The sequence below is a fragment of the Indicator indicator genome, chromosome 1 (genome assembly GCF_027791375.1).
Source record: "Indicator indicator isolate 239-I01 chromosome 1, UM_Iind_1.1, whole genome shotgun sequence".
Lineage (NCBI taxonomy): Eukaryota > Metazoa > Chordata > Aves > Piciformes > Indicatoridae > Indicator > Indicator indicator.
The window spans coordinates 34412016-34438489 of NC_072010.1; the positions used below are offsets into that span (position 1 = coordinate 34412016).

Sequence of the window (26474 nt, forward strand, 5' to 3'; positions counted from 1 at the left end):
GTTAGTTGCGCGGGTGCCTGGGTGGCTCCAGAAGTTTCCTGGGGTTGGTGGGAGGCATGGCGGCTGCTGCTCCGCGGTAAGCTTCCCCTTCCTCGTCCCTGCCGAACCGCCCCCACTCCCCTTTCGCCCGCCCCCGCCTCGTTCTCCTACGTCGTTGTGTTTTCCTTGGCAGGTTCTCAGAAGCGGACGTCGACCGGGACCCGGAGGCAGCGGCGCAGGTGAGGGCCGTTGCTGGTCAGGCTGGTGGGGGCTCGGGGGCGGCGGAGGCGTTGCCCCTCGAGTGTTTGAAGTTTTCTGGTCTGTCAAGCTGTTGGTATCTGGGTGCTGAGGGGAGATGAGGCTTGCAGCGTACCCTGCCGGTCTTGGAGGTGCGGGGAACTGCTGAAGCGTCGTGTGGTTACTCTTCCTGCGACCGGAGGGCTTGCAGAGTTTCCCTTGGAAACCTCTTGTAGAGTCCGGCCACAGAGGAGTTCGGTGCGCTTCTGTCAAAATACTTGTGCTACCTGTGTTGCAGAGAAAAAACCCAAAATCCCAACTGTACCAACTTTCTCTTCCATTTAGGTACGTGGAAGTTCAAAGAACTGAACTGCTGTTCAGAGAACTAAACTGCTGTTTAGGCTTAAAAAGATCCTAGGCTTATTGGAGAAATGTGTTCAATCTTGGTTAGTTTTTGTTTTACCTTGATCTGGTTTTCCCTCTTTCTCTATTTTGTGGGGACCAGAACTGATTTTTATTTCATCTTGACATAAAAGATTAATTTCTTACAGTGAAAGGAGTCATTCATTGGAACAACCTCCTCATGGTCGTGATAGAGTCCTTATCACTGAGGTTTCCACAACTGGACAGATGCTAGATAATCTCATCTTTCACGTAAAATGTTGAATAAGATCATCTTTTGAGGTCCATTCCAACCTGGCCGCCTCTAGGATTCTGTGATTTTACCTGTTAATATGTATTAATGTGCTTTCAGAGGTTGTTTTTACTTAAAACAGAGGTTTGATGAGAAGACAGAACTGGAGAGAAGATATGTAATTTCTATTTAATGTACTTGGAAGAGAGTGTAAAGGTTAGTTCTGCTTGAAAAGAGTAGGTGGCAGAAGCATAAGATCATACTGAATTATCTTGCCATAAAGGAAATGGTGAAGCTAAGTTTTACAAGGCTTTGTGGTTTAGGCTGTAGCTTGTAAAAGTTTTTCAGAAGACGGATGACACCTAAAAAGCTGTATGGAATAACCAAATATATTTGGTGTAGTAAAACTAAATGAAGATCTAAAAAACAAACAAAGTGTCCCATTGGAGGGCATGAGGGGCAGGAGGGAGAACACCAGAAAAAAAACTATGCTAGAAGTTTTTTGGCTGTTTTAGAAAATGCTATCAGATTATGCTTCCCCCTCCCCGTATTAATGTAATTTATTTGTTTTTCTAGTTTAGGTCTCATTTCTTTACATGTTCAGTACTTCAAAGTAATATGTAATACAGTCTATACACAGTATTTAATATCTGGTGCAGTAATATTGCTGCAGTCACCATTAGCCTTTTTTAAAAGTACTGAATTAGGTAGGCTGATTGGTTTTGATAATCTATGAACTGGTAAATCCCATAGCTCTGCATAGCATTTTGCTGACTTAGAAGCTTGGATCTACAGGTAGTGTACAATGTGTGCAGAACCTTAGCTGTGGTCTTTTAGCATGTGTACTAAACATTTCTAATCTGGGACATGATACTCTGTAAATGGTGCTGTGTAACGCTTCCACACCTGCCCAGTCTTGTGTCCAGTAAGCATGGCATTTCTGTACTCTGTCCTCAGAACTTCTGATTCCTCTGGAAGGGCATGCTAAGGCTTTTTTCACCTGGATCTGATACAACTGAAAGATTCTCATCCATCTTTAAATACTGTCTTGATGATAAAAAGGTCAATTCTTTAAAGAATTCTTATAATTTTAAGTTTTCAGAGGAGGTTACTATGTGGAGACTGAAAGCAACTTTAATTCATGCAAACTCCTCCCATTAGCATGGAGGGACCTGAAAGTTCCTGATGTAGTTAAAATAGATTTGCAATTTGGTTGCATGGTAAAGGCCTTTAGAGTCAAAACACGTAGAAAACGTACTTGAGTGTCTGTATGTACAAGGTCTAAGGTTGTTTTAAGTAACTGTTGCTAGTGTCCATCATCTGAAGTTCCTGGTACTGTTTAAGTATTACTTGGCTTTCTTCTCAAGTAGCTGTGTTAGAAGAATAACTTCATTTGTGTGTGTGTCATAATGTGATGACAAAGCCAACGAAGAGTTTAATATAGTTAAAAATGTTTGGGTTTGGTTTTCTTCACTCTCATGGGATCAGGGCGAGTTCTGTAGGAGAATCTGTTCATATGTTGTCTGCTGGTTCAAATCAGTGCTTCTGTCATCAATGTAAATGGCAGGAAGTAATGTTTGGTGTGAGAGGTGATAGGTCACAGAAGCAACTGCTTGTGAAATGCCTGCAATGTTCAATGTCAGAGTCAGTCCCTACATGGTTTTGAGGGTCAAAAGCTGTACTTCACCTCTCACCATAACATGAACCAATTTTTATATGTGGGTTACCTCATGTCCCTCCTATGTGCGATACCTACAGCCATGAGTATTTATGTAATTACAACTTGCTTTCGAGCAACTTTAAATCTTCAGAGGGCACTGGTACAATTGGATCAAGTTACAATTGTCTACTGCCACTTTCTTCAGAGACCCCCAAGATTTTAGATTCATATACTGTACCTATGTGTAGATCTACGTATCTCACACTAGTAAGAATTCATGTGGCTGCTAAAAGAAGCCGTTGTGGCCACTTCGCTCTTGGTTGATGGAAACAGAACAATGCAGTGATCGGAATTTAAAACTAAGGCAAGTCCTTCATTTCTTCCTTATTCCCTGACTTGGTGGTATGTAGTTTGTCATCTGTGCTGTACTACTATTTATGCAAGATTCTGAGTAAAAGTCAACTTAGCAGAGTTACTGTTCTGCTGCTTTTGTGCTCTGCATAAATTGGAACAATCTCTTATGCTCAATATTATCATGTAAGATGGTATTTCATCGTGTGTTGCAGTGCTTTGACCATGTTACTCTCACACAAGCGTTTTGCCATGCTGTATATTGACTTCCAAATTCCCGATACTGCAGCGCTTCCTCAAACCTAGCAGACCTGAATATTGTGGAAGGGTATTTGGAATACAGAATCTGTGCTCTGTCCTTCACATTTAAGGCATTTGAAAGTCCTGTTTCTTTCTCAGTATGAAACTGGCTTGAATGTGATGTAATTTGCAGGATCTTTGTACTTCAGGCTCTGATATTTAAGCTTTGTTGGGAAGAACTGTGCAGCAGGTAAATAGTCGTACCAGTTAGGATGCTTTCTTCTGAAATGTCTCTTAGTTGACAGAGTTTGGTACTGTGTTTTATGAGGCCTTCCAAGGAGCCATTTAATTTATTATTTTTCTTATGTGTCTTTACAGGAACTGACAGCGGCTTTGGAAAAGAATCCAGACGATGCCGAATATTATTGCCAACGAGCTTATGCTTATATTCTTCTACAGAAATATGCTGGTAACATCTTTAGACAACATTGAGAGTTTTCTTAAAATTGGACTATAACACATCCTTTACAGAAGTTGTATTCAAATTGAAGCCAAATATAGCAATAAGACAAAGTATTATCTGTGACTTATTTTACTGTTTTACTGTTAGTGTATAATTTTATAGTTTTCTTTGTCTTTAATTGTTTTATTTCTGCAAAACTTCCAAGAAATAGGTACTTTGCAGTCCTAGTTTTCCATCTGATTTTTATCTTAGTAGTACCTTAGCAGCATATTTTTTTTTGTGCATAGACTTCTTAGACAGATTTTAAGTTTTGTGTTGTGTTTTCCACCCTTATGTTTTTGTAGAGACTGAATCCTGTCATGGTAGAAATGTGATAACTGAATAATTTAAGATTTGGTCTGTTTTTCTTTCTGGTAAAGAAACCCAAACAAACACGTTCACATTTCAGAAGTCATGCTACATGTTAGGTAGAGCCCTATAGTTGAATGAAGGATTCTTCCATAGCATTGTGGCTAGTATACTTTAAAAAAAAAAACAAACTGCTAAAAGACTTCAGAATTCACTGGTTTTTTTATAACATTATTTTATTTCTGACTTGCAAACTGATTTTCAACAGATGCAGTTGCAGATGCAAAGAAGTCCCTAGAACTCAACCCCAGTAATGCTGTAGCACTCCTTAGAAAAGGGTATGTATCATATACTGTGTTATAAAAATATTGTGATAATCTGTAGGGCAGTACTAGTCTTTGGATTATGGCACTGTACAAGTGTTCAGCAACACTGTGAAGGAATACATTTCCTGCCCTACTGCTTGTAACCCATCTGTAATAAAGCTGTGGTTAGAAGAAGCAATTTAATTTGGGGTGATTGTCTTAACTCTCTAACCATCTCCAAAATGAGCCTCTTAGGTGATTTAAGTTCTTACATGTGTAATTATAACCACTATAATATGTGAACTAAGGATGTTGTGATCTTCAGAATATGCATTAGACTGAAAAGTAAGTAATTACTGTTTCCATGTGTTTTGGTTTGTTCGTGTCAGGTTAGGTGAATATCATATCAAAAACTATGCATCTGCTTTGGAGTCTTTCAGAGCGGGACAGAGATTGGACGGTAAGTATTAAAATTCCTTGTGTGCACAGTACTCTTTTTGCTAACAAGAAAAAGCTTCTTAAGGTGTTCAAAGTGAAGACCAAGAATTTCAAAGGTTTGTACAATCACAGCATAAAAAGAGTGAAACTACTTAAAACTGTTTATTAGAGTTCTTAATAGTAATTTTCTTTATAAAATTCCAGAATCACAGATTTTTTTTTCCAGTTAGAAAAGACGTTTAAGGTCATCATGTCCAACTCTCAACCCAGCACCACCATCCCACTAGATAATGTCCTGAACTGCCATGTCTACACATTTATTTATGTTTTTAGTACACCCAAGGATGGTGACTCCAGCACCTCCCTGAGCAGCCTGTTCCAGTGCCTGATCACTCTTTCAGTAAAAATTTTCTTAATATCCAATGTAAACCTCCCCTGCCACAACTTGAGGCCATTTCCTTTCATTCTATCACTAGTTACTTGGGAGAAGAGACCAACACCCACAGAATCACAGAAACATTCAGATAGGAAAAGACCCTGAGGATCATCAAGTCCAACTGATAACCCTACTCTACAAAGTTATCATATCCCCAAGCACCATGTCCAAACGACCTTTGAACACATCCAGGGTTGGTGACTCAACCACTTCCCTGGCAGCCCATTGTGATGCCTGACCACTCTTTTTGTGAGAAAAATTTTCCTAATGTCCAGTCTAAACCTACCCAGTCGCATCTTGAGGCTGTTCCCTCTTGTCTATCACTAATTACCTGTGAGAAGAGACCAACACCAACCTCTCCACAACATCCTTTCAGGTAGTTGTAGAGAGCAGTGAGGTCTCCTCTCAGCCTCCTCGTTTCCAAACTAAACAGCCCCAATTCCTTCAGTTGCTCTTCATAAGATGTATTCTCCAGGCCCTTTACCAGCTTCATTGCCCTCCTCTGCACTCACTCTGCACCTCACTACAACTGCGTTTCACATAGTTGTGGAGAGCAATAAGGTCTGCTCGCCCCTTCCTCAGGACTGAACAATCTCATTTCTCTCAGCCACTCCTCATTAGACTTGTTCTCTACACACAGAAAAGCTTCAAACCTGTATTGGAGTTAAATCGGGTAGCACCTTCCTATGAAGGTATGGTTATAGTTTTCTGCACTGGTCATGAATTATTTCTGGTGCCACCAGGAAAGACTGAAATCACACACCATTGATACAGTAATCGGTCAGGCCAAGCAGGAGGAGAGAGGGCTCTCAGGGACCCCCTTCCCCAGCAGTAGCACCCATGTGGATACTGACACCCAAGTTCAGGACAGCATTCCACTTGGTTGGACTTGGCAATCTTAAAGGCCTGTTCCAACCCAAACAATTCCTTGATGAGGAGTGTTTTCCTGCTTCCTGGAGGTCCTGAAAATGAATGGTGGCAACGATCTGACATTCCATGGCACAGAAAAGTTTCTGAATAGAACGGGCTCATTATACACATAGCTGCAATTTCTTACTTCTTAAACCATTTGGTAGATTGGTCTTTAGAAAGAATATAAAACTTGTTGGGCATTCAAAATTGATTTTTACCTCACAGCATGGTAGTGCTTGGAAGGGACTTCGGAAGATCATCTAGTCCAACCTCCATGCTGGAGCAGGATCACCTGGAGTAAATCACACAGGAACGTAGCCTGACAGGTTTTGAATGTCTCCAGAGATGGAGGTTCTACCACCTTTCTGGGCAGCCTTTTGCAGTGTTCTGCCATCCTCAAAGTGAAGAATTTTTCCCTTATGTTTACACGTTACTTATCACTTAATTCCAGAGGCATATTTGCTGAAGTGTTGGTTTCCTGGCTACACCAGGAGACAATTTTGGTTTGGAGACAATTAGATCTTTTTTTAAACCTGGCTAGGATCAGGAAGGTGTCGTTTAATAGAGAAAGCTTTAAAAGAAGACAGTCCGCAAAATTCTTCCAAGATAGTTGTGACTCCTTTCTCTCCTGCCCCCCATTAAAAAAAAAAAAACAAACTGTTGTCATTCTATTCCCTCCCTTCCCAGCAGCAGAAAGAAACTGTGAGAAAGCATCCTGGAAGGCTACCCAGGGCAGAATGCACTAATCTGAAAAGCATTGTCATTGTCTAGTATGTTGTCTTACCTGTGCCAGTAGCTGGGACAAGAAGCCTTAACAGAAATGTAATTACTTTGCTTCTCCCAAATAAGCAGTCTGATCCTCCTGTTTAAAAGTAGAGTTTCATAGGACTGCAGGCTTATTTGTGCTCTTTTTCAAGCAATTGTGCTCCTTCCTACCCTTACGCTTGCATAGCTGCTTCTTTCAATTTATTAGCTCTGCAGAAAGCTGCTGTTCTATCAGTAATTCCTTCCCTGGATTAATGTGTTGAAAATGGCCCAGTGAAGGGTCTGAGTGCTGAAGCCAGCGGAAGTGAAGCAGCAGAGCAAGGTTGGAACAGCAGTCAATGGTAGTAGAAGGGTGATGTAGTGGAATTGCAGCAAGTATGTTGTCACCTTAGCCTGCTCTAAAACAGGAGTTGAAATTCTTGCCCCACCCCAAGCAACCATTATCAATTTGAGGCTTTTTATGAGCAAGGATTTTGTAACCTTTCTAGTTTGTCAGTTGGAGTTGTTCAAAATACAGATTACACAAAATCTCGTCGGGCCAGAGGATTACTCTTGTTTCATTCTGTTTATCTTCACATCCTACTTAAGTTGTAGGCTGCAACAGCACGTAGAGCTGCAGATATTTTTTTAGATAAGTCAGTGAATATCAGGATCTACTTAGATAGTTCAGAATCCCTGAAATTCACCACAGCTTTTTTGTGTTAATTGCTTGACCTCTATCTGTTTGAATTTAATTTTCCATTGTTTTGCTGATTGCTGGGTTGAAGTGTTTCTGAAGCTTCCCAGTCCTTCCTGATTACTCTGTCATCTGAAGACAGCTTCTGCTGTGCTTCCTGTATCTCATTACAAAGTTTTGTGGCCTGCTGTGAAATAAGGAGTCTTTTAAAGGCCTTAAAAAAATACAGATTTTTAGTTTGCTCTCTTCAATATATCACTGAATTTGCTGGCAAGTTTATGTCAGTAACAGAATTTGCCTTTTAGTTCTGTGAAATGTTTGATGGATCCCAAGTGAAAACAATGGTGAGTGTAACCATTAAGGCAAAACAATTAACTTCCGGTTAAATGCAGCTGGTAGGACATGAGCAAAGCGCAGAGGGAAAATTTGCCACATGCCACTAAGCAGGTGATAAAGAAAGAAGACTTTAGCTGCTGCTGTTGGGGAGAGAAGTGCTGTGGTGGCAAATTCTTTGCTGGCAAGGCTGGTTTCTTTTCCACGCAAGGGGGCAGAAGCACACCAGTACATGTTCTGTGCCTTGCTGGTGTAAAGGTTGTTTAGTATCTTAATCTGGAGTTTCCACTTGTGCTGATAGGACTGAGAGGCCCAGGGTACCATAGCAAGCTTCCTATTACTCACCTACAGGGATATCTAAATAGAACTTGATGTAATGAATGGTTGAATGCGCACTGTGTCTGTATTTTTTTTTTTATATCTAAAATAACATTACAAAGCAAGATTCCTTTCACTCAACCATGAGATATAGATGTGAGTGTATTTTTGGAGTTTGCTTATTTGCCTTAGATTGAAGAAGCAGTGTCATCTGTTACTATTCAATATGATATATGGATTTAGCAGAATTCTGCTGACATTTTCTTCTTGTATTTGCTCTGACCACTTAGTAAATTTAGTAAAGGTAGAATGCGTCAACTTCTTGAAGAAACGTACTTAGGTACTTCTCGTGTATTCTGGCAGTAGGTTTTCATTATATGAAGACCTGTTTGGGTGTTCTGAGCTAGAAGGTTATTAATAGATGATGTTGGTAAGATATTCAGGAAGATAATGCAGTCATAGAGCACACAAAAAAATACTCTTTTGCCTGAAATTACAAATTCTGTTGGGATGCAGGAAAGAGGTAGTGGGTTGGCATGCTAAGTGTAGGTGCAAAGTTTTAAATGATAGATTAAGTTGCAGGACAACTCTGGCCAAAAGCAGTGAACTTGCATGTGCTTGCTTGGGTCCTACTGTTGATTTCCAAGTATCTCTGAGGTTGAAGCTTCCACAGCCTGTTTGGGGAATCTGCTCCATAGTGAACAATTTTTTGATTATCTAATCAGAAATTATTTTTCTGCATCTTGGGTCCTTTGCCTCCTCCTTTCACCATGTACTTTTGAGGCAGTCTGCAGCCAGTCATCTGAATGGATTAAGTATACATTAGGTAATTGAAGACTGCCCTTGGATCCCCCAGCAGAACCCTCTGATAGGTAACCTTCTAGGAGTATAAAAGAGACTGAAGCAGTCGCTGACTGATTGTAGTATAATGTCAAGACAGCCATATTATTATTTGCATTTTTGTCTTAAAATCTGTGAGATTACAGAAATGTTATATAGCTTACAATTTAGATAGCTTTTAAGATGACTAGTGGTAGAAGAAAAGTGAAGAGGAAGCAGCTTGAGTGGGGCAGAGATTTAAGGTGCACCTTAAAATCTACAGGTAAAGGGGTTGGGCTGTATGTTTTGCATAACTGCAGTGGAGTGGCATTCAGTGTTGCGTGCCTGTTCAGAACTCTTGCTGAGCTTCTTCAAGCCTTCTGTGGGATAGTTGTCTGTGTGAACTCTCTCAGTGTGAATTCTCTGTACTGTAAAAAGATAATTTTAGCTATTGTTAATATTTGGTCATTAGGGTTGACACTTGTCTCCTTTCCTGACTGAAAGATTTTTTTTTTTCCCCGCTGTGAATTTAGTTGAGATAAGATTATTACATTCTCATTACCCTGCTACCTTTTGAACTATTTTCCAATTAATTAATTTTCATCTGGGGAGCTTGCTTCCTAGAATATCAAGGTATTACTGAACTTTTCTTACTCAGAGGGTGGAACTGGCATCTATTTATTTCTAACATATCTGAAACTTTAGATGTGTTTACTGTAAAGTTTCTGTGAAACTACCAGGAGAAAATACTTGGTGTTTGTGAAAATTTGTGCAGCTTTGTGTTGCCCTTGAAGCAGACCACCTCTTCTGTTTTTCTAGAGAGGAAGTGTGTGACTGTTTGAAAAAATACTGTTTAGAATAATGTAAAACTATAGTACTTCCTTTCCAAACAGTTACACAGGGGTTGAGCAGTCTGGAAAGCAATAGCATATTTGGGTCAGTTCAGACAAAAATAGTGTCCTACAAGTTAATTCGAATTTAATTAAATAAAGCAGTGTTAAATAATAGAGTTGTATAAAAATAATTAAAGCTTAATTAGAATGACAAGCTACAATAAGGTAATAGGAGATAATACCTTTTTTAGTAAATTGCTATGTGTCTGGGATGGATTTGGCAATTGGGAGGAGTTCTTGATGTAGTACATGTAGTGCTTGAAGTCTTAATGTTACTGTGTTTGATCTCTTCTAGTTGTAGATGATACCTTTAGTATTTGGATTAAAAGATGTGAAGAAACACTAAATGGTAAGAAAAAACACATTTACTTGATAAGGAATTTGATATGCCCCATGCTTTGAAGCTGTGTCACGTTTTCAAAGGTTTACAGCTTACCTCTTACTTAGAACAAAAGAAATTTATTTCAAAAAAAAACAAACCCACACACTTTTTCCTGTCTCTTGTTTCTCTTGGTGTAGCTCCTGAACACTTTGATACTTCAGATTCAGAGGAACATACTATGTGTTTTTTTAATGTAGTAATTAGCTGTGACAGAATAGTATCGATTAAAGTTCAGACGACCATAATTAATTTTCACTCATATTTGTATACAGCTGTTAACTAATTGGAACTGTGGACTGACAGCTGAATAGAGGAGAACCCTTCTGTGGTGTATAAGAATGAACACATTTCTGTTACATGATATGTTTTTTGCCAGGTTTATTGTAATTTGGAGAAATCGGATAAGCGATTGCCATTCACTGTCTTGTGTGCAAAGAGTTCTCTTTGATAACAATTTTCTCTGCCCTCTCAAGGAAAGAGGTTATAATACATGTTTTTCTCTACTGTGGTAACTAATTTTTACTGTGTTTTGTCTCGTTCAGCTCGGTTGTCCTGTTTTATCCTGAATATTCATCTCTGTCTTTACTGGACCTTTTTTATTTTTTTAATTCTCTGATACACCGGGGGAAAAAAAAAAGCTAACAAAGCAACAACTCTGGTTTCTTTATCCCAAATTAATCTTCTTTTCTTGTTAATCTTAATGCATATTGCTAAAAAGATGTAATGTGGAAGTAAAGGGAAACCTTGTTTCTTTTCAAACATACTTAATTTGAAATATTCTAGGAAAAAATATTTAGAGGAGGTAATACTGTGCTATAGTTTAGATCCCAGTATTACAGTACAGTTAAGATCATATGAGTGACTTTATATGCCAAGTTGCTATCTCATTCTCCAGCTGGGTTGCCTAGCACGAGATACAGATTTGGTGAGAACTTTGTGCTGTTCCTATGGATGGATTATAAACCTAGTACAGACTTACAGGAAATGATTATTAAAGCTTTTGTTGGCCATAATGTTGCTTTTGTTAAAAAAGGTCTGTATAGGTTTCTGGTAAGTGAGGGCAGGTAATGGAAAATGCATTCTTTCTGTAAAATATAAAGCATGTTCTGATTACAATTGTTCCTTTGCACAAGTTGCTGATTGATTAAAAGAAGTGTGGTCATAAAAGCAAAGTACTAGAGGTAGAACTGGCATGTCTGGAGTGACTGAAGAAAGCTAGAAATAGTGTATGCTTTTTCTGAGAAAAATACTTTTTCTGAAAGTGCAACTTTTTTCTTTCTGCAGGATCACAGACAGAAGCGGTAAGATATTTTCCTTAATATGTTTACTGTTTCAGTTTCTTTTTTAAGCTAGAGCATGCTTTTAGGCTGCAGTGATTTCTTACATCTTTCAGGCTTTAAAAATAATCTCTTCTATTTCCTGAAATTCTGAAGCATTTGCCTTTTCTCCTAAAAATGTGGGGTTTTTTTGAGACCAAGGTTGCAAAATCTGAACCCTGAAAGCTCTTGAGAATGGCATATAAATCAGACAACTACTGTACAGTCGCTGAAGTAAAATTTAACTTTCTGGCTTGCATTCTGTGGCCTCATTTACAAATTAACCAGTTCACCTTGTCATTACTAAGTTGCTTGTGACTGCTTGAAAGTAATTTCCAAGTGGTTCATGCAGACTTTTTCAACTGTAACTTGTTCAGCTTTCAGCTTCCTGTTCATACTGGAAGTCTTCAGAAATGCTGGAGTTGTCTCCCACTCTGCCCACCTCCTTGTTTTTTTTTTTGAGACAAAAACAATTGTAATTAGCGTTAAATGTTCTACTCCCTCTTTCAGTTACTTCCATTTTCTACATTTTAAGAGTAAGGTAGAAGAGGAGAGTGTACACAAAACACGGTGGGTGTATGTAAAGACAAATCTTACAGTTAAAAGCTTTTTAAGTTTAAAAGTTACACCTTGTTCTCAGATATTTTTTGAGTTTCTTTCATGACTTCTCCATTAGCAATGTAGCCACTGCATGTCTTTCAGATATACTTCTTGGAAGTATACTTCCAGGAAGAAGGTTAATTAAAGCTGAACCTTTTGTTGTTTATAAAAGGTCTGAAATACCTATTCTAAACATTTAGTGTAGATTGAAAGTTTTTGGGTCTTCGTCTGGGATAAATGACTAGGAGAACAGTGAAGAGCTTCACCTGTAAGCTAATGCTCATACATAAATCAAATAAAGGAGAGCAATCAGTATGACAATGATTTAGTGTCTTTGAAAAGTACTTCCTAGTGTGTTTTCACTTATGCTGACATAATTTTCTTTCCAATGGAATGTGCTTCAACTAGAATACACAGCAGCAACCTCTGCCACCAAAGATCAAGTAAGTTGACTTCAGCTTTACTGTGAGAATTAAAATAATTGACATATAACTGTTCTTTGACTTGGGAATTGGAGAAGCAAGCTAATGAATCTAGAAATTCTTTTGGGTTAACTTTATAAACATGGCAGTCTAACTGAAGCGTTTCTAAGTGTCATCACTTTTGTTCAGACTAAACTGTACTTTCAGAAGATTATTCCTCACTGGGAGAGTGAGAAATGGAGTAAGCATTTGAGCTTTTGTTTCCAATTCTCATGCTGAGCTGAGTTCAAAGACTGCCTGATTGTCTAGTATAAGTAATGTTTTTTGAGATACCCTTTTAAGATTCTAAACTAAAAGGTGCCATTTAATTTATTGAAGGCAAACAATATTATGAATTGGCTAAGAAAATTACCTAATTTTATATGCTTCTTGATGAAAAAAAAGATACTTTGTTCTTTAACTACTTATCATGTCAGTTGTGTAACTGCTGCTCTTTTAGAGGAAGAAATCTAATTTTGTGTGTCTTCTCTCTCGCAGTAATCTGTAAAACTACACAATGCACTGTTGTGGCTTTTGGTATTCTTCTCTATATTTCTTCGCAGTCAGTTTTTCCTCTTTTTCTTTCTTTTGTTTTCTCCTTGTTCTTTTTAGATATGACTGGTACCAAACAGAATCTCAAGTAATTGTGACCATAATGATCAAGAATGCGCAGAAGGATGATGTTAGTGTGCAGTTCTCAGAGAAAGAGGTGATTCATATTGGTTATTAATATACATCCCTAGATTCCCTAAGATGCAGTAACTAAAACAATGAACATTGTCTGCTGCAGCAGCACGAAGAGAATGGTACATGTGGTCTTCTGTCGGAGCTTTTTTTTGAAGTACAGTCATGCTCTATGTGTGTGTATGCTCAATTCAGTGAAACAGGATCCAATGCCACGGCAGTGTCCATAGGATTTATACACCTGCGTATAGGTGTATAAATCCTATGGACAGGACCTGTAAAGGGTGCATCTGGGTTTCAGCTGCCTGTGCTTGGAGGGTTTGGGAGAAGTGATCCAGACTTAAAATGAGTGTACATGCATCTCGAGTAGGAATGGCAGAGACAAGGTATTCTTAAAACAGTTATGAATAAACAATATCTTGCTTTGGGACGGTTATGGAAAAAGAACGAATGTTGATGGGTGGGGTTTTCTGACTCTTAGCATCACTAAAGTTAATGGCAGCAAAGTATATATTTCAAGGAAGTGCAGTAATTTTCTCATAATACCATGTGGTACCAATGATGTTCAAGTTTAATTTAGCTGCAAATACTGCTAACCAAACTTATGCAGCTATTTTGTGAACTACCAGATGTACTTGGTGGTTCCTGCTTGCTTTAGATTGTTAAAATTGCATGAGTGCTTGCCACGTAGCTTGTGTGTATTAGAAGGGACATAGCAAAATGTTTTCATGTTCCATGTACTATGTTGATACTTCATTTGCCGTGTAATTCTTTCCCAGAAAAATGCAGCTCAAGCTGACAAGATAATAGGCTTTTTGAGTACTTGCTGGCCAAGAATTGAAATCTCTGCTCATTTTCTAGTATACTTTAGCAACACCTTGTTCAATAATGAAGTAATGTAATGGCATTGTCTGAAATTCTGTCACCTGATGCTTTAAGTACCCTTTAAGTACAGAAGGGTCATTAATCACTTATTATTAGTGCCAAATGACAGTCCTTTACTTGGAAATGGAAAAACTGTTCTCAAAGATGACCAGAGATGTTTTCAATTGTGAACAGATGAACGCATTGGTGAGGCTTCCAGCAGGTGAAGACTACAACTTAAAGCTTGTTCTTCATCATTCTATAGTGCCAGAACAAAGTACATTTAAAGTGCTTTCGACAAAGGTAAGCTTCTTAAAGTGTAAATTATTTCTTTGACTGTATACCTCATGTTGAAAACATTTCTGCTCTATTGTCTCTCTGCGACAGTCATAATACCTTGCTTTTCATATAGAAATGCTTTTTCTTTCTTGAAGGTGCCTTTCAGGTAGTGGGAGGCTTTCTATACTTGGACAAATTCAGAAATAGTAATACGATGGTGCTTATTGAAGTGCAAATGACAGTTAGTTGAGGATGATTTTACTTGTGCTGCAGAAAAAAGATTTTGGTCTTCACTTAAAATTCAGATATTAGAATATGAGCACCTCTCTACTAAACTTTGAGGGGCCAGTATTACCTTGTGAAACATTGTTATCTTTGTGTGCCTGGAAAATAAAAGTTAGGCTTTGAAGATTTCAGTGTTGAAATACTCTACCCTTTCATGACTTCTTGCCTGGTAAAGGTTAGCCATATGGTTAACTGTTCTTGGCTTTTCAAGACAGTATATTCCATGCTGTTCCTGGAAATAGTACGTGCTTGCAGACATTTGAAAAGCACATGGTATGAAAGAGAATGCTTCTTGCTCAAGTTTTTCTTCCGTACTATGGATATAGAAAATTAAAAAACTGATCAGTGGCTGGATGGAGGCCCCATACCTGGAGACGTTCAAGGTCAAACTTGGGGCTATGACTAACCAGATCTAAAGACTTCCCTACTCGCTGCAGGGGTTGGACAAGATGACCTCTGAGGGTCCCTTCCAACCAATACATTCTATAGGTTCATGGTCTGCTGTAACATACATTTTTTGGTAGAACGCATAGATACATGCTTGTCTATAGAGCCATGCCAGAATCTCTGAAGCAGGAATGCTGTTGATTCTTTTCTTGCATTTCAGCAGTGGTTCTGCGGAGCTTTTGGGAACTCCTTTGTGTTCTCATGTTCCATTTCACCTGTTCCCTTCTCAGAAAGGTGCCTATAGTAGCTATTACATCATTTCAGGAAAGAAGGACTTCAAGATGACGTGAGAGAATTGCCATAGAATGTTGGTTTCATTTTTCCACTTCTCTTGTTAAGAAAGCTGGGCAGGTTATGTAATTGAGTCACATGAGCTCTTGCGCTGTGGGAGAGAACCAGAGTGCTCAAAGGATGTAGGAAATGTGCTAGTCCATTAGTGTTTGTATAAATTTGAGTGGAATGGGCATGGACTTTGGCAGAAGGATCAGATGTGAGGTCTTGCTTGCTTCATGTTGCTATATATCTTGTTTTATACTTATCATTTGTGTTGAAGTTTTTGCAATTACTTCTATAGAGCGTTTGCATGCTCCTGAGTAACATTGACATGAACTTGGTTTTTCTACACTACCATGTCTAGCCTGGTTTAATCTCTGAAATAATCTCTAATAGTTTATGGACTGGTTTAGGCTGAGTTTTCTGAAGGAATGTGAAAGCTTTAGTTACGTTCAGGCAGTGTCTGAATTGTAACTATTTCGCATTTATTATCAAATGTTGCTGTTCCTCTTTGATTATGAGAGGATATTTTTGAGGTGAAGCAGGGTAAGAGAGATCACAGGAGATTTTCTAATAGCAGAAGTAAGTGCTTCAACATATTTTTCTATATACAGAAAAAATAGTTTAAGGACATCTGTGAAAGAATACAATTTAGATGATGCCCCAGCTAGTTCTGGTTCCAACCAGCAGATGGAGTCTGTCTGAAGAAAAAAAAATGTAAAAGCAGATCTGTGCTAAGCATGCAAAGACTTCTTTAAAGACTTAAAATATTTTACTTTGAAAAACATTAAGGGCTTTAGGGGAATGGTGCAGCCTTAGTGTTTGAATACTAGACTTCACGTTTCTTAAGTTTCATATATGTACTTTGTACTTATGAATGGTATGGAAAATACAGAGTTATTACTTTGAGTAAGCGATCATGCTGCTTAGAACTTCTCAAACCCTTTACAAATTATTCTGTACCATTTACATGAAGTCCTTTTGTAAGGACTTCTAAAGAAAGACATGATCTCATTATCTTCCCAATTATATGAACTTCTTTCATCATGCTCCTAAAGAAGTGATGTCTCTATGGGTTAAGAACAGATCTGTTCCTGTGGATTAATAATTTCAGATAAAAAAACTGTACGTGTTCACACTTTCTTTTTGCTGCTGCTTTGAATGTACGAACCACATTACCATTAGCATCATGGCATTTTCACTGGTCTTTCCTTTCCAATAGCATGAGGAAATAGAGGAAGAAAGAATGGAACATACGGACAGATTTTGTAGTGGATAGCTCAGGTTTCCTATTAACTTCATAAAGCTAATAAACATAATGGATAGAGGATGTAACAACAGTGCTGTGTGTTCCTGGTAACTAAGGGAAACTGGAGAGTTCTGCTTGAAATTCAACATCAACAGTACTGCTTCAACATCAACAGTACTGCTTGAAATTCAACATCACTTGGCGAATGCAAAGGAATAAAAGTAAAGATACAAGTTCAGGAGAAGAAAATGCCCTTAATTGTATTTGCAGGATTACAGATTCTAAAATAAGGGCAAAGTGCCAGAGAGAATTACTCTGGGATTGGTTTTTTCAGGGAATGGTAACAGTGGTGAAGAACGCAATTGATACATTAAGAATTGTTTCTTTCCTAGCAATGAAATGGAAATTATACCTTGTAATAAATCCATGCTGTGTCTAGTTCTGAGATAGAAAGTCCCTGTTTGGGGAAGACCAGAACTAGCAAATGGTACAGAGGTAGAATAGGTAAGTATTTGAAGGTATTTGAATGGTTTCTTTATGAGCAGAAGTAAACTAGTGTTCATAATCGGCAGACTTTTGACTTCAAGCTGTGAGCTAGAAAATACTTGACACCAACTCAAGAACAGCATAATGTGTGGATAAAGTCTGGTTTTGTGATAATAGCTTAATTTCTTTATGCATTGTATATTCTCTACTTACCAAGAGTTTTACATGGCTGTATGTTTTACTGCCATGCCTAGAGCCATTTTTTTTTTTACTTAATTCAGAAGTTTGTAATTTAATCGATATAACTACTTGGAAATTCAACTCTCGGTTGATTATGGTTCCTGTTCACATTTAGTCATTTACATACATGTTACCTACAATTGCCTGGTGGTGTTCAGCACATAAATCTGGTGCTCTAAGGCCTCAACTTGATGTTTTTGTGAGGCAATGCTGTGTACAGCTGTGTTGAGCTCTCCTCTTGAAGGAATTGCTGTATATGCAATATATGGATTTTTTTTCTTTTATGTGAACAGCACAACTAGAGCAATTGATGTTACTGGTTATACTTACTTGTCAAAGTCTAGTGATCTGATCAAGCAAGAAGTAACAGCAGCTCCAAAAAACACAATGTAAATTTATGGTTTGTGTCATACAAATGGAAGCTGCTCTGGTCTTTGTATGTAGTATTATTTTTTATGCAGGAGGTAGGATTTTGTGTATTTGGTGGTCATCCCCAATCGTGTTTTGGTGTCGGGTGAAAAAACTGCTATACTGGAAAGTGCACGTTGTCTTCAGCGTTTAACAGGAGGAAGGTGCCCTTAGTGGTGCTGCTTGTTTTTTTCACTTCTTTCCAGAAGAGGGAGCCAAAACGCAAAGGCTGCACCGAGTTTGCTCTTTGAAAGCTGCCTGTTATCTCAGTGTGCATAATGTCATTGTGTTCCCTTTGTAAAAGGGAAAAGGCATAAATACTTAAAGTGAGTGACTAAATATGTTTAAGACAAAACTAGCTGATCCATCTCTGCTCAGAGAATATGACAGGAAAGTAGAGATACCCAAATAGTGTAAGGATTTGCAATGTTCTGAAACAGTTCTTTGTGCACAGTCAGCCTTGCTTTCTTTTTCCCCTTGTGTTCAGTGTATCAGGCAGTGTATTTAGGATTCCAGGAGAGTATGCTGCTGTGCTTTGTGGAAACTTGGGTAGTGTGTGCAGTTTCTCTAGGTCTTCTGTTGCGTTCTCAGTGGCTCAGGGTTTCCATTTCCTACTCCTTCGGCCTTAGAAGAGTTAGGATTAATATGTTTTTAGTACATGCTTATGAACTTGAAGGAAACTTGAACTAGTGTTTTCTTGTTTTCTTCCCTTCTGCTCTTGTGCCGATAGATAGGCTGGGGATAAAAACTGTTAGTTTACAGTTTTTAGTGGTTTGGGCTTTTTGCAAGCAATGACTTGCAGCAATTTAGAGTCACTTGAAAAAGCCGTAAAAAGTGGTTTCTTTACCCGAGAACTGTCCTTTAGAGATCAAAGTTGTGCTGTGAACAGGGGAGGTGTTAGAAATCCTTAGCCTGTTTTACAGTTGACATTTGTTACTTAATAGAGATGTCTGAGGTAGAAGCACTTTCTTAGCAGCATCATGCCAAGAATATGGTAGCATGCATCAGTGGAATGTTTCTTTTCCTCAGACAGCCGTACTGCCTTGCAAGCTCTGAAATCTTCCGTGCAGCTTACTGGAAAAGCACACGGATGCCTGTTGCTAAAGACAAAGGAAAAGGCAAAGAGTAAAACAGTTTCACACACCCTTGGACTGTCATCAGAGAATCTATTCAGAAGCAAATGTACACAAATAGATAAACAGAGGAACAGATTTATTTTAACTGAAGTTGGTTCTTACCATTGCAGTCTGATTCTTGAAAGATATTTTTCTTGTTTTAGATATTTTCATTAAATGGCTTCCAGACACGTGAATGCAGACCTCCCTGCTCTCCTTGTGCTTGTTTTCTCTGAGGCTTTCATGCAGCTTCATATCTGCCATATATATTCTTGTTTTCTGTAAATTATAAACTGATATTTAAGATATGAATTGGATACTTTCCTGAAATTTCTGGCAGCTCCTAAGGCAGGGCTAGTTGGAGCAATTTCCTGGCTTAGACCATAAAGAAACCTTCCCAGTGATTGGCATGACATTAAGTTAGCCCAAAATAATTTTCGTTTTGTTTTCTTCTTCATGAATGCAGATGGGTGTGGGGCGAATTTAAACTTGTTAATACTCTGATAACTATATTTTAAACACACGGAAGTCAGTTCTCATGCTTAATATAAAAAAAAAAGGAAAATACGCATAAGAGGTTTTCTTGCGAAGATGGATTTAAGAACTATGGTTTATATTGAGGATGCAGTGACAAAGAACATTAGGATGCCTAAATTATCTATATTGTTAGCTCCTTCTCTAAAAATTTTCATTAGTGGTTGATGTGTAATATCAGTGAGATAGAAACTGACCTTTTTGCCCTCAGCTCTCCATAATACATAGCTGCAAAGAAACTGAAAGGTGAATGCTATACCTCTTCTGTTGCAATACATTTACTACAGAATAAATTTCTTAATTATAATTTTTCTTTGTGCTTTTGTTGTTTTGGGTTTCTTTGGGTTTTGGGGGTTTGTTTTTTGTTGGGTTTTTTCCATTGCGGTGTAGAGTTATTTTCATCTCAGTATTAAAGTTATGGACCAAAGATTTTGGAATTAAGAGTGTAAATGATTTCTAGAAGGTCTATGACTAACTAGAATACCAAAACTGTGTGTGAATGTGATCTTTGAGGCAAGTTTGAGTGGGTCAAATATTTTTAGAAGATAGTGTGATTTTTGTCCTACCCTTCTACTTAGGTGACAAAATACATGAGTATTTTGACAACTTAAAATGCTTAAAATTTAGAATTCATGCAAGGCAGTCTGTAGTTCAGTAAACAACTAAGCAGTTAATTGGAAACCATGAATTCTTGTTTTTGTGTATTCGATGTAGCAAAACATCAGATTTTAGAAGGGTATTTTTTGATGCATCTTAAAACTGATGGCTGAACTGCTGCTAGGCTTTGCCAGTTGCGATTTCCTTCATCTCTCTGATCAGAGCTTGACGCAAATTGGCCAGTAGTAATTTGACTTTCCCTATGGATTGTAAAATGTAAAACAGAGTAAAACTTAGGGAAAAAAAGATCTTGTAACTTGTGTACAAGTACTTGTACTGTACACCAGAATCATCTTGTAGGGTGAAAGATAAAAATTCTTTCCCTTTTTAACATTTCTCAGTTAGACTGGCAGCGTCCATCTCAGAACACATATTCAAATGAAATCCAGTTCATCAGAGCTTATTTAACAATAACCTGCTACCTAGAAAATAAGTGTTGGCTAATTAATACTGTGTTTGTGTGTAGGTGTCTTTACTCGATTTAAATGCTCTTTTATGCCAAGTAAGACTTGTGTTCTTACACTACCAGTGAAATAGTTTAGAATAGCTTGAGAGTAACGCTGTGGCATCTTTCTGATAGCTAGCACTTGGGTTAAGCTGCAAACAAACTTGTCTAAATCTCTGACAGGTGTTAAAAAAATCAATTACTTTTATGACTAGAAAATTCTGTGAGTAGAAACTTATCTGTATCCTTTCACTACAGATGGATTTTCTTCTAGATGATGAATCCCCCGTTTGACCCTCTTCTCGGAGGGGTAGGTTTCTCTTGAGACAGTATTTCAAACAAATAGTGCATGAATTGCTCTGTCAAAATTCCATTTTTCTTTTCCTTTTTGCTGTGCTTATGTTGAGCCCCAAATACCACAAACCTAAAAATTACAGCAAGAAGTGGGTTATTTCTGTGTTGGAACTTTTTGTATATCTATAGTATTGTGTCCATGTTTGAGCTTCCCAGTGCAAGAAGGGCACTAACAGTGGAGCAAGTCCTAGTGGAGGGCTAACTCAGTGATCAAGTGGCTGCACAGCATAATGCACAAAGAGAGACTGAGGAATTAAACTTGTCCTTAAGTGGCATGGAAAGCATTTAATTTGCTACAGATTTTTTCTATCTTTTATTCTAAAGCTGGCAAGAGGCACACAGGCATGCATTTTATGAAATATGAATGTGAAATCGAAGTAGCTGGCAAAGTGATGTATTTCTCTTGCCTGATTACTGATTTTTTTTTTTTTTTAATTTTCAAAGGAGAGGAAAAAGCTAACAGTGTTTTTAGTGTTAGATATGACACAAATGTCCATAGTGATCTGTTGCTTTTCTGTGTGATAGCTATCAGTATCTGTTTTAGAATGTTCATTAAAACGCATCTGTTGCCATTTGTGCATGTAATTGGGATTCACGAAGTTGTTTCTCCTCAGATCAAATAAAGCTCTCAAGTCAAAGACATATGTGCCTTCACAAGCAGAATTTTGTAACTTTGTGTTTTTGCAAAGTCTGGTTGTTTAGTGGTATGAAGCTAACAATTTCCCTAGTTTTGCTCCTGCCTGCCTCTTTGCCTAATGAGTGACTTCAATTGAAGTGGATGGAGTAGATGGGGTAGAGATTTAATCATGTCCTAAATGCATTCAGTCTTCAGCTGTCTATACTTCTAGCTTGGCAGGGTTGAAACAGTTTAGATTTAAGAAATCTACATCTTGCATTGGGAATTAATTTGTAGCATTTCCTTTTTGTTAGGGTTGTTTGTCATGTAGTTTCACAGAGGAAAGCGTAAGATCTAAGAGATTAGAAAAAGGAGAGGGGGGTTACTGGAGCAGCAAAAGTAATGATCTTCACTTTTTTACTTCTTTATACACTAGGCAGAGTACTCTGAATAGCCATAGGCTTTTATAAGGGCTTTTTGAGGAAGATTGTGTTCTGAGAGGAAAACTGTCCATGTTTAGTAGCTCACATCATACATCGTATTGCATCAGGGTTCATTGGTTCATTGAATGAAATAGCCTTTATTTGCAATACTGAAAGATGGTGGTGGAAAGCCTGAAGCAGAAGGGTAGGGGAAGATAGCAAAGGAAGAGCAACCAGTAGAGAAATTGAAGAGGTATGTGGTTGAGCAGTGTCAGTATTGTTTACTCCATTTTCTGTTTAAAATAAAACATATAGGGGGGATGCACTGATAAGCAGAGTGTAAAATCTTAAAATTAAGGCCTCGTCTACTTACCTGTGCAACTGAATTGAAATACAGTTTCTTCAGGTTGAGAAAAGTTACATAAGAAGGAGAAAGCACAAGGTGTATTTTTTAATTAATAATCACTGTTTCACTTGTAACTAATGAGTGCCTTTGTAAGTGATTAATTAACTAAAACGTTCGACTCATGAGATCCAAATCAATTAAGGGAAAAAAAACCCAAACTGCTAGTTCTGGCACTCATGGAACTACTTGTTTTGTCTTTTATGTAGATATACAAATATTTTTTTCTTCTTTAAGCTAATGACAGAGCATTAGGTTTATAAATGTGGATTCAAAAAAATAACTTTTAAGACAATAGTTTCCAAAGTCTTCTTTTGTAGAGTCTAGTGGAGGAAGCTTTGCTGATTTCTTTCATTTTAGTAAAGACTAATTATTAGGGCACTTTGAATGCTGCTTCTGCACATTGTCAACATGAAATCTCTGCATCCTTACAGATTGCAATATTAAACTATAAACAATATTAAACAGACCTTTAGAGACAGGTTGACCAACTAGAGCAATACAGTTTTGGTTTTGTTTTGGTTTGGGTTTTTTTTGCCTGTGACTGACTATTTTAAAAGCTGATACTCTGATGCTTATATCAATTTGTGACTTGTAGAGTTGCTAAAAAATTGGAAATCCAACAAATAAAGTGGAAGAGAATGTAGGTCTTTCCTGGCTTGTAGTGCATTGTGTGCCTAATGTCATAAACTTTTTGTTAGCACACGCTAGTGGTGGAAAATAAGTATTTAAACTTGTCTAGGGAAGTGGTAGCTTCCCCAGGGGAAAAGAAAAATAAAATAGAAACAATCATAATTGAATATTCTGATGCTTAAAATGCAGCATGACTGCAAACATGGAAGCTTTGAAGCTTAAATAAGCTCATTTCTTTATTTTTATAAGGTATCTCTGGTCATCTGCTTACTAGTGACTAATTTGAAGAATGGATTAAATAAAGTTCAGATTTCAAATCAACATGATGCTGTGCAAGAAGCTTCAGGTTGGGGCCTCTAGGGTTAGTTTTTACAGTGGTGCCTTTGTTCCTGGGTCTACAGGGATCCCCAGGTTATAGTGGCTTTAGGTAGAACCAAGTGCTCGCTTCTGTGGAGCTGTTCACAAATAAGGAACTGCCAAAGTTTAGAAAGCACTGATTTCAGTTAGTTAATGTCACAAAATTCATATGATGCTGTTTTCTTAAGTGAATTTGTCATTTGGAATTATATTAGTCCTTGCTTTGCAGATGTTTCGTAACTTCATAACCCTGTAACCAAAGGATAAAGTTAATTACAAAAAAACCAAAACCTAAAACCGTCTCAATATGATTGTCTAAAGTGGTTATGTGTAGTTGTGAATAGGGCATGACATATTTAATTTTTAATCCTATGATAATTGCAACCATGTCCATTTTTAATTGCCAGTTTTGCCAATGAATACTAGACGTTTTTCTCCATATCAGTGTCTGTTCATTGAATCAAATGAATACAGCTTCTGAATTTCTCCACTAGGAAGATCTGCATAGTCCCAGGGTGCTTCTCTGGTTTGTGTATACTACAAATTAAATGCAAATTTTTTTGGTGGATGAAATGTAAGCCTAGATGAAGTTGGATTTCACAGTCCTTCAGATGCATTTATTTGATTATTAGAGCTGACTGGCAAGAAAGGGATGCTTGAAAGACAATACCTTGGTGTCTGGCAGTGTTAAGATATTGGGAGCGGTGGTTACTTTGAGATGTCATCCTTTACAAAAAGAAGTGAATAGTAAGCAAAAGAGTTAAGTGGTACTAATCAAAAGGGTAGAAATCTGATACAAGATCTATGCCACCACATAAAAGCTTAATTGACATGTGACTTGAAGTCACCTAACTTCATCTTGTAGGTACATAATGCTGAAGTATAGACTGTGTTTCTGAAAACAAATGTATGTGTGGCAGAACTGTTTGCTGTTTGGATTAAGTAGTTCTTTGTTTTGTAGATTGAGATAAAAATGAAGAAGCCAGAGGCCGTAAGATGGGAGAAGCTGGAGGGCCAGGGAGATTCTCCTAAATTAAAGCAATTTACACCAGGTTTGTACTCTGAACTCTTAAATGGTGTGTTTATATTAAATTACTTGTAGTTGTTAGGAATATTTGTTGGTGATAAATTTTGTTAATAAAATAACAGCCTCATATTTACAATGAGAAGCCTAATAGTCTTGATTTTACTGCTAAGAATTGATAGAAAAGTCTATAGGGCATTGCTAAAACTTAGGTATTAAATTTAGTCCTAACTTCCTTTAATCTGATGGATTGTTAAGGATAGTTCCTCAGGGCTTATCTGTTTTGGTCACTTTTGCAGTTCTATGCATTTTTATTCCTCTATTGTTGCGTAAATAATTAAATATTATTTACTTGAATATTCAGTCTCTCTTGGAAAGTAATCGCTTTGCAGGTTTTCAAGACAGATTAACAGTGAGAGAATTTGAATTTCCTCATTTAATGATTCAGGGTTTTTTTTTTAATTGAGCTCACATTTTCCTGTGGCTCTAGGCTGTTGGTTTGGGTTTCTTTTTTGTCTTCTGTGTTTTTTCTTCTTATTCTCAGCCAGTATCTCCTGCTTTCTTTTGGCCTTAATCCATGTAGCTGTTGTCCAGCATTTAGGGTTTTTTTATTGGATAACTAAATTTTGTAACTCTTTCACAGCTGCTGAATGTAGTCTCTAGCATTTCTTAACTTCCTTTATTTTTTTTTTTAGTGCAGTGCTTACATCAGTAAGGAGGAATCCATTTGCATTTTCAGATTCATGTTCCATTATCATATCTGATTCATCGGATGCATATGTGTCTCTGTGTTCTCTAAAAGTCATGAGAAAATAATTAGTTAACTAACACTTCTGTTTTCAGATACGCAGCACTTATATCCATCATCCTCTCACTATACAAGGAACTGGGACAAACTGGTAGTTGAAATTAAAGAAGAGGAAAAGAATGAGAAACTAGAAGGAGATGCAGCTTTAAATAAACTCTTCCAGCAAATTTATTCAGATGGTACAGATGAAGTGAAACGTGCCATGAACAAATCATTTGTAAGTCTTCGTTCTTTCTCTCTGAAGAAATGTGTTCTCCTGAGCACTGACTCGATCTACTAAACTTTGGAAAGCTTCCAGCTACCAAAACCTTGGGCCTGTAATGAATGGCAGTGGTTTTGTTGGAGATACTGGTATAGCAAGTCTTGCTGGAGGCTGCAGTGTTGTGCACTATTGAATATGACTCTAAGTCCAAGGTTGTGCATTGTCACTGATCTCTTGTTTCAAATCATGTTATCAAAGGAAATAGAGGTTTTGGCTCATACACAGTTTGGAGACTTGCCATAGGTGAAAGACTCAAATTCCTCCTAATTGTTTGTATGTAATCACTGACCCTTCAAAAGCTTCTTGTTAATGAAGTAACATCTCATGTGCAGTATCCGTTAAATTTATGCTGCGGTGAAAGTTACAGATTGATGGCTTTGTCAGGTTTTAATCTGTATGTAAGCAGAATTCCTGAGTAATTCCTGCTATGTGAAACTTAAATTCTTCATGTTTCTTCAGAAATTGTTAATATGCTATCAGAAATGTGGCTTTTATGTTACTAGAGTTCCTCTAGCAAACTAAACAATCTTTCTTTCATATTACAGATGGAGTCTGGAGGCACAGTTCTGAGCACCAACTGGTCCGATGTTGGTAAAAGGAAGGTGGAAGTTAATCCTCCTGATGACGTGGAATGGAAAAAATTCTAATGCTGTTTTTAATCTTTCACCATCTATATGTTGCCATAGTCATGTACTGACCACTGTGTATGGACATAGCATCCTTGGATTCAAAGCACTGAATGTTCCCTTGGAAACAGGAATTGTCTTTACATTTTGCGTGCTTTAGAAATTCCTTCATCTGCAGATGTTAAAGATACACTCAAGAGTGGGACCCCTGTTTTCATCATCTCTCTCTAATTTTTGGAAATTGAGTCAATCAGTCTAAATTTTCTACCGCCTTTATCAGCTCTGCTCTTTGAGGATAGGGTAATCTCTAATGGCTGGTCAAGATTATTGCCTTATGCCCGGTATTTCTGTTCAATAACTTACAGATCTTGGCAACTCTGGGTAGAAACACTTTTCAACAACAGTGTTAATGTTGTTTGCTCTTTAACTCTGCTAAA

The 26474-nt window shown here is 37.7% G+C and overlaps 1 protein-coding gene across 2 annotated transcripts; it reads left to right on the forward strand.

The window, feature by feature from the left end:
- SUGT1 (SGT1 homolog, MIS12 kinetochore complex assembly cochaperone) lies at positions 1 to 26474 on the forward strand. Of its 2 annotated transcripts, XM_054381544.1 has the most exons (13): positions 1 to 76; positions 173 to 218; positions 3480 to 3570; positions 4181 to 4250; positions 4607 to 4677; positions 10103 to 10156; positions 11474 to 11490; positions 12514 to 12548; positions 13179 to 13275; positions 14310 to 14417; positions 24279 to 24369; positions 25185 to 25366; positions 25957 to 26474. In XM_054381544.1, exons 1-13 carry the CDS (start codon positions 57 to 59, stop codon positions 26056 to 26058), a joined length of 984 nt encoding a protein of 327 aa, XP_054237519.1. In that variant the 5' UTR covers positions 1 to 56; the 3' UTR covers positions 26059 to 26474. The 2 variants fall into 2 exon arrangements, with proteins under 2 accessions (XP_054237519.1, XP_054237528.1); XM_054381553.1 differs by lacking the exon at positions 10103 to 10156.